This window comes from Falco biarmicus, chromosome 2 (genome assembly GCF_023638135.1).
Source record: "Falco biarmicus isolate bFalBia1 chromosome 2, bFalBia1.pri, whole genome shotgun sequence".
Taxonomy (NCBI): domain Eukaryota; kingdom Metazoa; phylum Chordata; class Aves; order Falconiformes; family Falconidae; genus Falco; species Falco biarmicus.
In genome coordinates, this window is record NC_079289.1 from 98,732,012 (window position 1) to 98,748,326 (window position 16,315).

The 16,315-nt window shown below is 34.3% G+C and overlaps 1 protein-coding gene across 2 annotated transcripts in view; it reads left to right on the plus strand.

Moving 5' to 3' along the window:
• NLGN4X (neuroligin 4 X-linked) overlaps positions 1-16,315 on the plus strand; it is a 188,479-nt gene that overhangs the window by 106,974 nt on the left and 65,190 nt on the right. For both annotated transcript variants that reach the window (XR_008820384.1, XM_056329715.1), the window contains exon 4: positions 3,307-3,459. Coding sequence is in view for 1 of the 2 variants with exons in the window: in XM_056329715.1 (XP_056185690.1) it covers positions 3,307-3,459 (153 nt within the window). In the remaining variant the exon portion in view is untranslated. The remainder of the gene's footprint in view (positions 1-3,306; positions 3,460-16,315) is intronic.

Genomic DNA, 16,315 nt, shown 5'->3' on the forward strand with positions numbered 1-16,315 from the left:
AGTGAGTAACACAAATGTTATTTGAAACTATGTACTCCCCCCCCCCACCCCCCACCCCGTTCTTTCTTAGGTTGAGAAAATGGAATTTAAAAACATGCATGTGCTCTTTCCCCTGCTACATATTTTGTAAAACCACCTGTTTGAAATTCATGAAAAAAACTCACATATATCCTTCCTTTCACTTCCACCGTTTCCCTGGCACACATGTTGTACATTGATGCAGTTGAATTGTGCTTTGTTTTTGCTATTTTTTTTTACTTATTAACTGTTTTCTCACAGGATGTGGTTTATTTCAGGACACAAAAATAAAGGAAGCTGTTGATATTGCTTTATTGGTTTTTTTCCTGTAATCAGCTAGCCTCTGAGATACATTTGTTCTGACTTGAACACATTCCCACGGAAATCAATGACAATCGTTTTCATTGACTTCTTTCAGAGTTGGATTGGATTCCCTGAAAGGAAATGTTAAAGTTCACAGTGAAGTACCCCAAAAAAGTTTTATAAGGAAATATTTTTTTCTTGCCTTGGCACAGCAAAGCTGTTTAGGATGCACCAAAATAGAAAGAAGTCATGAAATCCTCCTCTATTCTCACCATTCCTTTTCATTAAAGTTACACTGAAAGTTTCTTTTACTTTATATATTTAACAAATTAAGAAAAAATATTTTCAAACTAATTGAGAAGATAAGAACCTTGGGTAGTTTACTGGTCTGGTTTTGGAGCAATGTGTTCCCTAATCCTCTCATTCTTGTCCAACCCAAAGTGTTACTCCATGCTCTTTTTCTGTTTTCTGCTCTCTGACATCAGTTCAAGTAACTTTGAAACATTTGTGCTCTCTGTTCTCCTTAGAATCACGCATATTGCAGTGAGGACACTGTCTCCTCTTTTCCTGGGAGTTCAGCTCTACTGTAGCTACTCTATCCATATATAAAATACTGTCATAAAAAATTCTGGTCTTTGATTCACACTGGTTGCCCTCTACTGTGCCACCTTAATCGCTGAATTACCCTATTTCTTATAACATAAAAATGTTGTGCAGAATACTAAAAAAAATTACTCTTTTTCTGAATATCACCTTCCTATTTCTGTGCAACGTTTGTTTTTTTTAAATGATGGTATCATAATTTCATATTCCAAATTTTGTAATTAATGTTAAAGCAAAAGATAAGTAAAAGATCGCTTTAAAAACTTGAGCTAGCTATTGGATTATGGATACATTAATATTCAGACTGCTTAAAAATTATAAAATGTTAGGGTTTCATGATTAACAGGGGCATCCACTTTAGATCTAAGCACATAAAGCATGAAGCTAATTTCCTTTATGTTGAAGCTAATCATGTTCCCATTGAAGGGGAAGAGGAAACCTCCCATTGACTTCAGCAGTGAAAGATTCAACCCTGAGGTAGAACTATGTAATAAAGAAAGATTAAATACAACAAATCATGACTTTGGAGAGAGAAGGGAAAGGTAATTCAGTAACAGAAACAATTGTGTTAAATAATTGTTGCTTTCATTTTTGAGGGCTTAGCTCTGTTTTCACAGAAGAAACAATTTCATGTACTTTGCTGAAAATGCTGAAGATAAAAATACATCCACTAGAATCCACCTCATTGCTTTATATGGTTTGTTCAATGACTGCATCACTCTTACAGTCATAACAATTAAAAAATCTTATCACAAAAATTTGTTCTGCTGCTCAAGTACAACACATAAAGTTCAACATGTAAAGTATGTATCTTTTTACGTAAAAAAGGTGGATTCTATGACAAGCCTTGAACTCTTGACAACTAGATGGGTGTACAAGGGAGCCTGAACATACATTCCTTGAACTCAGCTGACAATTTTTTATATTTGTTAGTGCATACACATGAGTAAAGTAAAAGTGAGCCATAGAAATATGACCAGTCAAAATTTACCTTTAAGTATGCTCAAAGTACTTCCACATACACAAAATATTATATATGTAGTATCTTATTGCTGATCACATTTTTGGTATCTTAGGGTATTTCCTAACACACCTGAGGAGAAGGAAGAGTTTTAGAAGGCTTTCAAAACCAGGTCCCCTAACTCTAGGTATTTAGCTCAGCTTTTTCTTCCTCCAATTCCCTTTTTCACTGTTCAATATATAGCTATTTTACTCTAAAGAGAACAGTACTTTTGTTTTGTTTTAATCCTGGTTGAATACTCAGACTCTGCTTTCCCTTGTATGCTGTACTATATGATTGAAAGAAGTGCTCCTATTCCACATGCAGATACACTTAATTACTTGCAAAAGGTGTGTATTTCTAACAGCAGCTTGCTGAATTGCCCTCTGCTTTTTAAAGAAGCTTAGCCCTTGTTCCCACTATTTCTGTAGAGAACATATGTTCCTAATTCAGGTAGTCTGAACCATTTCTGGGATCAGGCCCCTCAGTTTTTTGTTATAGAGGGAGGGAGATGAATCTGGTCCTAAATATGCCCCAAATCATTGATCAGTGCATCTTTATAACTCATTCTGAAGTATAAAAATATTTATATCAATTTCATGTAACTTTCTTTTAGAAATAAAGATCCTGCTGTTTACTTGTTTGAAAGTAGGCAAGAGCTTTTCTGTGTATACAGAAGATCAGCGATACCGTTAAGAAGCATTAATTCAAGGCTGTTATTTAAGGCTTAGCTACCATAACAAGGAAAAATACAACACAAAAGACATAATTTGATTTAAATACAAAGTTCTGGGCCATGAATTCACGTAAATTCTCTTTGGTTTTTTAACTCCTAGAATATTTGAAAGAAGGAACAGTTTACTATGTTTACTTTAATCAGAACAATTTGATTTTGTGCTATTATCTCTTACTGAACTATTGGGAATAAAATTTCAACAATTATGTCTCAGTGAGGAATGGTAAAGTGTGGATCATTATTGTAATTTTATTATTAGGTGTACAGATATTTCTAAATTGACATATACATGAATCAGAATATTCTAAAACCAGACAAGATTATTCCATAATTTGATTTTTCTATTTAGATTTTTAGACACTTATATTCAAATCAAATCCCTTGAAATATTGAAGGCATTTCAAGTGTTCTAAGAACATTTCAGAGGAAACAGTATTTGAAGTAACCAAGAGAAATAGTCATACTATAAATATTAGGCTTATAGGATGATCCTGAACTGTGTAAGTTAGCTGATTAAAGTGGTGGTGATGACATTGAAAACATAGGAAATAATTAAGAATATTTTTAGCACTGTTATAAATTGCTAATGCTGTATTTCCTTATTTTTTATTACTTTATTATGTTTTCCTTACTTGAATTTTTTCAGACATTCATGATCAGAACAGCAAGAAACCCGTTATGGTCTACATCCATGGTGGATCTTACATGGAGGGTACTGGCAATATGATTGATGGGAGCATTCTTGCAAGTTATGGAAATGTCATTGTTGTCACTCTCAATTACAGGCTGGGAGTTTTAGGTAAGTGACTCTTTTTTTCATCACCAATTACATAGAAATATTTGGTTGCTTAATTTATCCACTGATCAATCATAGATCCTTGGGCCAGTTTTGATTTTAAAAGAAAACATTCTTGCTGTTGGATTTTGAATTATTTTCAATATTTTATGGAAACTGGGCTAGGTTACATTCCTTTTTACAGCTGCCCTCACCTTAGACAAAAGTGACTAGATATTTATAACGATGTTAGTGCTGTTTTATGTTAAATTTGTCATTAGATCATATTTGCTCTTAGCTTAGTGATTTGCTCACAATTTACTCTTGGCTCAGCAATTGGTTCACAACCTGCATCCTTTTCTTATTAAAATCTGTTTGATTCCATGTAAAAAAAAAAAAAAAAAAAAGGAAAAGTAATCAAGAGTGAGTACTCACCAGTTTTAAAACAGTTGGTAATGTTAGGAAGAGGGTAAATATTACTATTTTCCTGTATTTATTATTTTTGTATGCGAATTGTGGTTTAGGGCAGAAGATGTAGAGGTAATACAGACAAAACAAGCTATATGCACTGATGAAATTTATGTTGCAGGTAATATGGGTCAAGAGGTTTCAAAAGTAGTGTAAAATTATCTTCCTAAATATAAGGAACTCCATAATAACCATTTATTATATTGAGAGAAATTAATACTTCTGTGTTTCAAACAGAACAAGATATGCATCTTCTTGACATTATATTCCTTTGTCAGCGTTAGATTGAATAACAAAAGAAGCTTCAATCTATAACAATAGACCAAAAATCTTTCCTGTCTTTGTGATTCCAGCTCCTGGATGTTTGCATGTATGAAGCTTTTCACCAAATGAAAGTTTATTTATTGAAGTTCTACTTTTCCATAGAAAATTAAGCTAAAAATTTTCTCATAACAGATACAAAAAATATTTTTTATCATAATGAAAAGCAGACAGTTTCTATAGAATAGCATACGGATGGCTCAAATACTCATATTTCCAGCATTTTAGATATACAAGCTAAGGTATAGTAATTTTGTTTATGTGGTTTTTTGATTTAGAATGGCTTTTACAAAGATTTTTAATCTTGTTTTTCTTGATAGCAAACCTGTTCTGTATTCTTGGCATATACTATTTTGGAACACAGGAAACTTATTTTGCTGAGTTATCTGTTAACATGGTTAATGTGTTTCAACAATATTCTAGCTCACCAGAGTAAAGAGAATCTTTTTCCTGTCCCTGGTTTTGACTTTCATTTAAATACAAAAGGGTATTTTTTCTATGATAAAGTCAGATTGAAACATAAAGCTAGGAATATAAAAAGATATTTTGGTATATTTATACATACAATCTTTGTACTCATGACCACCCCCAAAGAAGAAGAAGAAGAAGAAGGAGAAGAAAAAAAAAGATGAAAAAGAAAAAAAGGAAAGCAAAACTGTAACTAAAGAACTCCAGACTCATTTAAAAAAGAAAAGATTTGTTGTTGTCAAAGAAAGTGTATACCCAGGAACTTGGTAATAGATGTTTATCTGTAAAAAAGGTTATTTAATGGATCTCTTAAAAGGTTTTCTCTTCGTTTCTTAAAACTACCATTGTTGAAGGATACAGATGGTTATAAGCAATTTAGTGTTTCACTGTCCAGCAGCTTCATATAAGTCTAAAGGAGAAAATGTAATATTTGAATTGATTAATTCCTATTTTATGTATTTATATTGAAAGAAAAAAAGAAGAGAAAAAATGCTATATTTTAATATTGTGGCATTTAGGAAAAAAAGCACAATGCAGGGGCATTCATATAAGAAACTAAAAAGTAAGAACTGTGAGGATCTTAAATGGATTAGGAAAAATGTAGTGTTTTATTTAGCATTAAATACTCCTGAACAGAGGCAAATGTAACTTTTGAGACACTATGGAATTTATTCTTTGTTATAGAAGGTCTATGTTTGAATACCAGAAGACATTCAGAATATGCCTATAGCACTTAAAAATTCAGAGAAGTTGTGTTTTATGAGCATAGTTCATTTTTTTCTTCATGGTTAAAATGTAAATGTGATCCTTGGGAGCTCATTAGGTTCTGCCTAGATATTGGAATGTGGTAGGTGAATTCCACCTTTTTTTGACTTACTTCTTAAGTAAAGAAAATGAAAGAGAAAACACAAATTTATTCAGTTAAACAACCATATGGAAAGCAAACATGATTATTCATAAAAGTTAAAAAATTAGTAGAATTATTATGCCATACAAGTTGGCAAAGAGGCTCTTGCGTCAGTTAGTGAATTCCTGCAGAGTAGGCCCGGTCACTGGTAGAGTGGGCAGCGCTACCCACGTCCATGCCTTGCCTTCGTGAACTGCCACACAAACTGCTGCTGCTGCTGCCAACTGATGCCATCTGTGTTTGCACAGCCTGCTTGCAGTGCTCCTGGTGGCATTCCCCAGGGGCTGGTTATATGTGGTTTCCCATGCTTTGAACTGGCCTCAAGGACTGCTGGCGCTGTCTCATTCACCTGCCTTTCTTGCGACATCTGTCTCCTGCTGGCTGGTACCTCCCCCACCAGCATCCCAAGGGTGCTGAGGCCCCCGAAATCTCTTCAGACATTCCCTGGGGACCTGACAACCCTCAAAAATGCTCTTGGCAGGAGGCTACTGCTGCTACCACTGTTATCACTGCTAGCATCAGCTTTCAGAATTTGGAAATGCATCTTCATGGATGAGGGAAACCAAAAAACGTTAGGGACCTGTTACTTTACTTGACTATCCTTCACTGAGTTTGACCTCAAGAAATATCTATACAGCTATGAAATATGTGTCAAGGTAATAGAATATAAACTATATGGGTTTCTTTTACTGCCTTCTGATATAGTATAATTTTAGTTATATTTGAACAGTTCTGTGACCATCCTACAACTTAGTAAAAATCTTATGATTTGAAAAGACTTGGTTTTAACACACAACACCTCAGCCTTTGAATTTTAAAATGAGGTTTTCATAGGCACCATAAAGACAAGGATTCTCCATTTTTTGTAGGTGGAAATCAAATTGCCTGTTGGCTATAACTGAGATACTGAAAATTCTAGTCTCAAGTTAACCAGAAAGTAGGCATCCTAGACAGACAAAAAAAAAAAAAAAAAAAAAAAAGCTTTACTTGCTGTAGCTGTAACATGGTGACCTTCAGGGCTATAAAACATTTTAACTGAATGATAGAGACAAATATCTTCATCTCTGTCTTTTTTTCTTGCTTCTGGCTAAAATATAAACCTTTAGATTGTGCACTGAACAATATTTATCTCTAAATCCAGAATACAGAAGCAGCACATCTCGTCTCTCTGTCTTGGAGGACTGCAGAGCTGCTCTGGGAATATGTACCTCATCTCTCTCTCTCTCTTTCTTTGTGTTCAAGTAGCACCAAGGCAAAACAGCAGACAGCTGGGCCCAAGACTTTCCAGCTTTTAAATTATCCTTCTTTATCCTTTGAATAAAAGTACTTCTGGAGTTATACTTCTTGAGATTTCTAGACTTGCAAGCATGCATGCAGTAATAATATGTGTTGTTGATGTTTAGAAAGCCATATTTTCCCTCTGAGTATAAGTTTGCATTTATCAAAATATATTCCATGGATAGGATACTTTTGGACAATAACAAAAAGATTTAGCTTTTCCTTTTGCGTATTGTGGTGTGCGCTATTCAAAAGGTGGCATGCTGTGGATCTGTGCTTAATTTCTTGGGCACTTTAGGGTTTGGGAGAATCCTGCCTCTGCCCAGCTCAGCAGTTTCTGTTTTGACTCATGCCTCAACACAATGATGACTGAAGACACTGCTGCAGTTAGATGAAATTGCTAACTTTTCCCAGTACAAGGCAGTGCTCTCGTATCTTGATAAATCCAATACTGTAACCCACATTAGTACTAAATCCCACTGTCTCCCCATCCACACCCTATGCTTTGAGCACATGTAGGATGATAGTATTTTTTATAATAAAATTATTTACCAGTTAAGTTGAAATTTCAAATTTCCCAAAATATTTAGAGAATTATTTAACTGAAATGATGGAAATTCAGCAGAGTGGGAAGATATAGCAAAATAGATATCCTAATTCAAAAAATGTTCTAGTATTACAGAAAATGGGATGGTTTGAACAACCTGACTCACTGTCTAGGTACTACTCAATTCCTCTTCATTATCTACATTCTTACTTTTCATGGATATGCTTTAAGAAGAAGTAATATCTTTCCAATCTAGCTATAAACACTGTTTTAGTGCCTTTTTCAGGATTATGTTGGCAGGAAAAATACAGAGAGCGATTTATGTTTATTATTGTTTTATAGTGACATGACTTGAATTGTCTGTCTCATGGTGAGATTTCAATATGCTGAATTCCTGTCTAGCTTGTGGAACAGTAAAAATTAAATCTGACAAATCACCCTCCCTCAAAAACCAAACCAAACCAAAACAATAAAACCAAAGCCCTAAAGCCCTAGCACAATTTTTTTATGCAGTTAAATTCAGTTGTAGTGATATGCACTTTGAAGAAAAAAATCTTAAGCAATCTTAAAAAAGTTATCATATTCAAATATGAACTTAGTGTTCTTGTGTGAGCTATTAAAGGCAAAGTCAGAGATGAATTCTAGAAATATGAAACAGGTATTTTGGAAGCTAGAGTTAAATGAAACATCTAGTGCATCAAATGAGATGCACCCAGAGTTCAAAATTGTGAAACTGGCTTAGCATTTCCAAGACCACTATTGCAGTTAAACATTTTCCTCCTCTTAAAATCCCAAATCATGCAGATAAGAATAGTCTATCTCTTATCTGTCTCCCTTTTTGGCAATAAGCATCCATTTTAAGTACTCTGTCTGAAAAGGCTGGACTTCCTTTTAGTAGAAATTATACCCACATGCAATTATAGCTCTCTATAAGTGATCATATTAGGCAGTGTAATATAAATCAGAGTTCAGTCTGCAAGGAGGCTTAGTACTTCTGCAAGTTCCTGAGAACCTCAGCTCTCTTTACTTCACTGAGCACCTGGGTTGCAAGTTAAAACATCAACGCACTGAAACAGTGTATATCATAAATGAACTGTTTAGTATTTGACTGATCATTTTAGGTGCCTTCCAACTGAAGTATATTCTATTCTGCTCTATCCTATTCTATTCTAGTCTATTCAGTGGTAATCAAAGTAAGTAGTATATGACCTCATGAGCCAGATTCTTTCATACTGGCAGCATACAACAGTCTAAAATCCAGCTAATTTTATCTTCACTAGTGTAATTGCTGTGGAGAATGACTGTATTTTAAATTCAGACTTGCAGCTATTTGTTCACTTTGTGCCTCCAGACAGCCCTCCTCTACCTCCAGTGTGTTTGACTCTGCTGGAACAGCAAACTTAAAGGTGATCTGCTGGCAGAATAGGCCAGGAGTAGATTAGTACACATGGGAATGACCCCAGAGCTGGAGAATGCTAAGTAAATCACAATTTCATGCTTACACAAGAAAAGAGGTTTATTTAAGCTCAGTTTAGCTCATAGAGACTGTTTGCATTGCTGAAGCCAATGCAAACTTCACTACATTGCCTCACTTACATCTCTAAGCTTCATGAAAAAGGTTTCCTGGCCGGTTTAGTCCCTGGCCTGTCTTCTTAGTTGGCCAATAATTGTGAGCTAATGTCAGTTGTCATAGCTGGTTTTCTACTTCAGTGGAACTCCCAAATTCGCAGCAATGACATAAGTGTTAATTTCATTTCTATCAACACACTTTTGTAGACATCAGAATTATGTTATTTTTCAATTATTTTTTGTAAACCTTATCCTTTCCTCTTACTTTAAATCTATTGTTGTCACAGAAATTCTATTTGTGCAAATGTAAGGTGATAAACTCTGTCACTACATCTTCTGTTTCAAGTATCAGAAGCAACAAGTGCATAAGTTAGTGTCATCAGAAGCTATGTGTACATTCATAGAGTTTGTAACCTTAGATACATTCCTTTCATAGTGTGAGTACACAGTAACAGTGTGATTATGTCATACAATCATAAATGTACTTAATAACTTGTTTTACTCCCATATGGCTTACTTTTATAGCATCTGAACTCCCAACAATCTTAGACAACTTCTATATAATTCTGTAGTCAGAGGCAAGCATGGACATCCTTGATGTGATTGTCAAAACCAAAATTTAGCAAGAACCTTTTGACAGAGAGCTCCTCTTACCTAAATGTAACAAAAACTGCTTCCTCCAGGCTTGATGGATTGACCCATCTGACTAAGCTAGTACAGTATGTTCTTAGAAAACAATTTTTATCATAGCCTATATAGTCAACCAGAACAAAAAGATACAAGAAAATGTAAAAGAAGTAAAAAGGATATGATTTTTAGGCAATTCACTGAGTTTTGGTAATTCACTGAGTAAGCTGATTCTTGTTCATCACTCTGAGTAAACTTACTTATTTTAAGAACAGTTTTTGTTACCTAAGATTTATAATATATCCTTTTAACAAGTTTATCCCTACCATGTGTGAAAAAAATACAGGTCTGTTTTTTGAAACTGTATACTTATGCTGGTATTTGGGCAGTGCAAGAAGAGTGTCCTGATTTCATAAACATCTTCATAAATTATGAGTAACGGCTAGGTGTTCTGTCTCTTTTTGAGACAAATTTTTGTATTGATGTTCAAATATGGATAGAGTACCTGAACTTTAGATGGGAAACAGCAAGGACTTGTATATCTTAATAACAAATATGTGAAAGAAACCAATCAAAAGTTGACACTTTAAATAAACATTCTGATTTTATGCATTAGCTACTTCCAAAGGAAGAATCAAAGGCACACAGTGCTGCATGGATAGATATAAGCATGTGTAACATGCAGTTTTGAAAATGAGATAAAATCATTGTTTTACAAACTAAAAAGATATTTTTTAAAAAACATTCTGTGAGGTTGCCTGTGCAAATAAACTACAGTGAAAATATTAAACATACTTGTACAGTAAATGTAACTCATTCAAATCTCTAGAAATAATTTGAAACTCACAAACATTTAGACACATTTTGGCGAGGTATATTTTTATGTAATTGAAAGTTTATTTGATAAAGATTTCTGGACATTATAAAGCGTATATATACAGTGAATTGTCACAGTCTGATGGTCAAAATTCTGATTTCATGAAATATTTTAGCATTAAGGTGGGGTTTTATATAATACATATAGTTTGTGAAGATTCCATAGTGGATCAGCTTACACAAAAGATGTCTTTATAAAATGTAAAGGACATTTTTCTGAATCTTATGTAAAAAATGTTGAATCTGTGTTCTCTATTTCTTCCTTTGATATTTTTAATTCCTAATGTCATTACTGATACTCTAAAATATTTATATTAATCAGTGACCTATGGGCACTAAATGTTAACATGCTATGAGGTAGTTCTAGGTTACGTAGTTTACATTTCCTAGTATTGCATACATGTGGAAGCACAGCAGTCATCATTTGAACATTTCTGGCAACATCAAGGTAAGTGTGACTCCATCTAGATTAATCTAAACCATTATTATGAATAAAAATGTGACTATGAAAAGTAACAATTTTTTCATAGTATGTATTGATTTAGTTATTAATTCAGTAATTTCTTTTTTCCTCTGTAATAACACTGACAAGAAAGTATTTCCTGCCGTGTCATTTATTTTTCAAATATCATGCTTTTAGATGATTTATCTGTATTTTTCTGTAAATTCCTAATTCCTTCCTTGAAATTGCATGGTTTTATACTTATTTGGGCAGTAATCATTCCATACGAGTAATATGCCTTTTAAAGAGGGTTTGAAGAACAACAAACAGGAATTATGATACCAGAACTTGCAAACAAGCAATAGTGAAAGTTTTTACTTTAAAAGTAAGAAGTCTTGACCATATTAGGGTTTTTGTTTGTTTTTGTTTGGGTTTTTTTGTGTTTTTTTTTAGACTGAAACTATATTTAACCGTAATTTCAATTCACTAGTACTGAGTGGAGATTTTGCCTGAAATTTTGCAAGAAAAGATCAGTTAGGGTCAAAGTCTATCCTCACATATACCTATAAGTAGGCTGACTGAACTAAAAAGCTTGGAGTATAGCCTGGCACCTATTGTTCATTCTTTTTTTTTCTAATGCATAGATTTTATGTGCTGTTACAAAATTCAGAAATTAACTCAATGACAGTGATAACTTGGTATAAACCTGAAAGTAATGCCTTACTGTCATTGTCTTAATTGGTGACAAAATTGTAACAAACTATTGAAAAAACCTGAGATTAAGCAACAGTCACTGTAAAAGGATAGTTAGCAAAAGACAGAAAGTGATTTTAAAGTTCAAGTGAAGATCGAATTTCCTGCCACAACTAATACAGTATGTACTGATTAAGGAAAAAACCCAACAACTCTCATTATAAAACCTTCCATTTATTCTTTGTTATTGACAAATCTATTTAAATCTGGAGTTACAGTTTGTTTTCTCACAACTACAGAATTTCAGTGTAAATTCTAAGCGGAGAAATGAAACTTACTGGTTTCTCATGCTTCCAAGGATGTGCTGGCCTGCTCTGCAGTTTCTTTCAAAAATCTCATCTTGCAGAATTGAATGACTTAATAAGTTATCCAGTTGATTTTTCTTTTGGGTTTATCTAAGCCTGTGTCAAAGCAGGCAGCTTGCAGGGCAATTTGTGGTAGGGACTTAGAACTTACTGGCCACACTGTGGTTCTTTTTCTACCCTATGCAACTAGTATTCCTTTTTTTCAGGAGTTAATCTGATTAAAGTTTGCAGTTTTGGGAACTCCAAATGAGGCTGGACACAACAACACAGCAGACTGGAGTGCCTATCATAAGGCATGTAGAGCTCAGTTTGCATTTGCAAGGGACAAGCTGCTCTTAGCAACTTGCATGAAAGCTCATTTCCAGCTATATTTTGTAAAGACTTACTGGCAGCTGTCAAGTTTCTTATTAAGGCTGTTATAGAAATCAGATGCTGCTTAGGTTTGCTTGGTATTTTCCTTTGCTTATACCTTGTGAGCAGTGATAAAAACTCTTACAAAAGCATAAATTATATCAAATTTTTTGCAGTTAAGGAATTATATTGTCCACAAGAGAAATGAAAAAACGGTCGAAAGAGACCGTAGGAAATCTGAAACACTCTTGGATCTGTGCAAGAAATCTTTGAGTGGAAAGGCAGGACTTCTTCATTGTTTTCTTTTTCTTCATATTCTGGAGAACCAAGTCAGTCATAATATTTGGCTCCTTTTATAATGCTGTTCATACCTATGGGCTAGATCCTGTGGTGGGATAAATCATAAGGACTCTACTGGATATTGCCCATAATGTCAATTTCCCGCTTTTTTTCCTTTTTAAAATGTGTTATGCAACATATATACTTTCTGTCAGCTTAGATCATAAGGATTTTATTCACTGAAATCTGAAACTTTACACTTAACTTCATGTCAGTCAAAAGAAGGTGAGAGGTTTGGAATGCTTTTATATAAGAGAAAAAACATAGGGGAGAAGGAAGAGTCCATGTGTAATTTCTTGTCTTAACATGGATGTAAAATATTTTCACAATATTTATTAGATTCTCAGACCATAACAACTCTAATTTAGAGAACTGGGCTGAAATGCAACGATGATATAATGATAATATAAGCATTGCTTATGTTGTAGCTTACCATAGAAAAAGAACTGTGGATGAAGTTCAAAGTGCATTGAAGTCAATACAAATTTAGTAGTCAACTCAAATGGGTCAAGCTTTTGATGCATTTAGTTGCTTCATTTCATAAGAAGCCACCAGCATGAGAGGTTGTGCTTTTAAACAGAGTTTTGTACAGTTTCCTCAAAAGTATAAATACATCCTTTTAATACTGTTACAAAGATTGTGGCTGACTAAAAGGAATAAGTGTTAAATCTTGCAAATTTTTCTGAAGTCCTCTATAATTGCAGGGCATTGCAGTATTTTATATAGAAATTAGAAGGAAAAAAGTGTAAAGTATAACTCAGTCTAACCATCCCTTGGAAATGAGCCTAATGAACCTGATAACAAAAGCAGAATGGCAAACGTGTGTGTGAGGTAGGTGATAATGTCAATATGCTCCTCACGAGGAGGCAGGGGAGCATTATGCAGTCATAGTGTTAAAGTGGCATGATTGCACCAGGCAATGACATATAGTCTTGGAAGGATAGCACAAAACAAATGCATTGTTTTGTGAATTATTTCAGACCTCCATGTCATTCCTTGCAATCACAGATTGACTGGCATTGAAGGATCAAAATCTGTTTACTGCTTCACAATACCCTACCAAGTCTCAGCTCTGTTGTACTAGCCACTGTACGAATATACAGTATACCGAGCTAAAAATATGCTCCTTGTGTGTGTTTTGGGGCTTCCGTTTCAGAACAGACAATTTTTTGCTTTAATAGCTCCAAAAGCCTATAAAAGGTATCTGAGAATACTGAATGAATAAAGCTTTTCCTGGTGATGGATGTTAAGTGCGTTCTTCAATAGATATCTGCAGGTAAAGGTTAGCAGCTGAGACAGGCCATCAATTTTCATCTTTTCACTTCTTTCTAATTGAAAACTATGACTTCCATTTACGGAATCAAAAGAATGTGTTCTTTTGGCATTCATTAGTGCCAGGTCTCCTGCAATAGCACGGGTTCATTTAGAGCTTAAATTGATTAGAAAAATGTATAGCAATGTAAGATCTAATAAAATTACTGTTGGAAAAGCTTTTAACAGGCAAAAAAAAAAAAAAGAAAAGGCTTCAGAAATTTGTACTTTTATTTTTTCCCCCACTTCCCACACCATCTGTGGATTGTATCATATGTTTTGCCTAAAACTAAGTACCTTCTTTGGGATCTGGGAAAAGGTAAAATAAATCGTTATACTTTAGCAGAACTTAAGAGAAAAGAATGAAACCAGAAGGAACGTAGGTTTCCTCACTGATACAATGTTAATTTGCATAAAATCAGATCTTAGACATGTAAAGAAAATCAAAATCAATCTTTGTAAGTATGCTGCATAAGTTTGTGTTTTCATTTCTGCTAGGAATTTTAAACCAATGCATAACATTTACTCAGGTATGTGACTACTTTTGAAACAATATCATAAGTATGGTTTTTCACATTTCATTTGTGTTCCATGTACAACAAATTATATCTGATTGCAAATATTTGTGCTAAGTGAAAATATTTTTATGTTTGAAAAGCAAGTATCTACCTAACTCCACCATGCCTCTGTTATAGTCTTGTCCATAACTAATTGAGTTTCTATCAAAACCCATTTTAAACCAGTAGAAAGGTATCAAATAGTGCACTGATTTATATGGAAGATTGTCAAGCCCACAATCTGTGCCAGTTTGAGATGGATTAATTATGAAAAAAATTTCATGCCCATATACTTTCAATGGGATTGTGTTTGTCCTAGCAAGACACAATCAGTGAAACTTTTGTTCTGTTGACAGTCTTTTAGGGAGAAATACCACCATTAAAGCTTTGTATCTTTGGTACAGATGACCTAGTTACTGTAAACTTTTAGGAAATTTGACTGTGAAGCTTCTTAACTTCTGTATAATTTTCCTTTTATCAAATAAATATCACTAGAATTCCTGCTTCTTGGACAGAGCAGAAAAAAAGCCCAAACCAACCAACCAAAAAAACCCCACTCTCTCTACCTATCATTTTTTTTTTTTACTGTGGGAAATAGGAATCAATCACATTCTGCCCTAGGCTCTCAATTGTTTTTTATCAAGGACTTGGATTAGTCCTTGATAAAAATACAAGGAATTCAATTCTGAATATCCTTGAATAAAGAGTAGCTTACAGATATTGTGCTCCCAAAATAGAACAGGGAACAAGCTATGACTCATAAGGTCCTAATTTCATCTCTGCTTTTCCCTTGCTCTTGGGACAAATTACATTGCTTCATTTGATGACTTCTCAAAGCAGTGAAAGATTTCTCTTTCCTTCTAACCTGGATTACAGGCTGATAAATGGGGCAAGTATGTTTATTCATAGTAGTAATAGGAGAATAATTTCTTTTCTCCATACAACCATAACCACAATCTTTGACTGTGATTATCCAATTAAATCATAAAGTCTCTGAGGAAGGAACCATCTTTCTTATGATCGGTTTATCCAATGCAACAGCTGTCTCTGTCTGTGACTGCAGCTCCTAACTGTTAACGGCACAGAAACTGTTAAAAGTATGAGAAAAAAAGAACTTCCTTTCTGTTGTGTATGCACTAAGAGCTGTCAGAGCATGATCAGTCAGCTTGGCACCAACAGCTCCAGGGACTTCTGAATGGCTTTGCTCAAACACCTCATAATGAAGGTACAATAAAGCTTCCAGCTTGCAATCTGCCTCCTTGGACCTTATGACTGCATCTGCTTGTGTAGATGCACATGGTCTCTATGATGCCAGACTCACCAATTTTTTTTTTCTTTCAGAAATGGTCTCATCTTCATTTGCAAATGCTAAAAGTCTGTTTTCAAAGGAAAGACATTTTAATCACTTATCATGGTGCATGGAAATATTTGCTGCTTTTCAAAGTGCAGAGTTTAAATTGCATGGTTATTTTATCAGGAAAGAAAAATGAGGCCTTTGTGAAAAACCTATGGACTCTCATATATTTGATAGAATAGAATATTTCAGTTGGAAGGCACCCTGCAGTGACCATCTAGTCCAACTACCTGACCAATTCAGGGCTGACCAAGAGTTAAAGCATGTTATTAAGGGCATTTTCCAAATACCTCTTAAACACTGATAGGCCTGGGGCATCAACCACCTTTCTAGAAAACCTGTTCCACTGTTTGACCACCCTCTGTCAGTAAAGAAATGCTTCCTAATGTTCAGTCTAAACCTCCCCT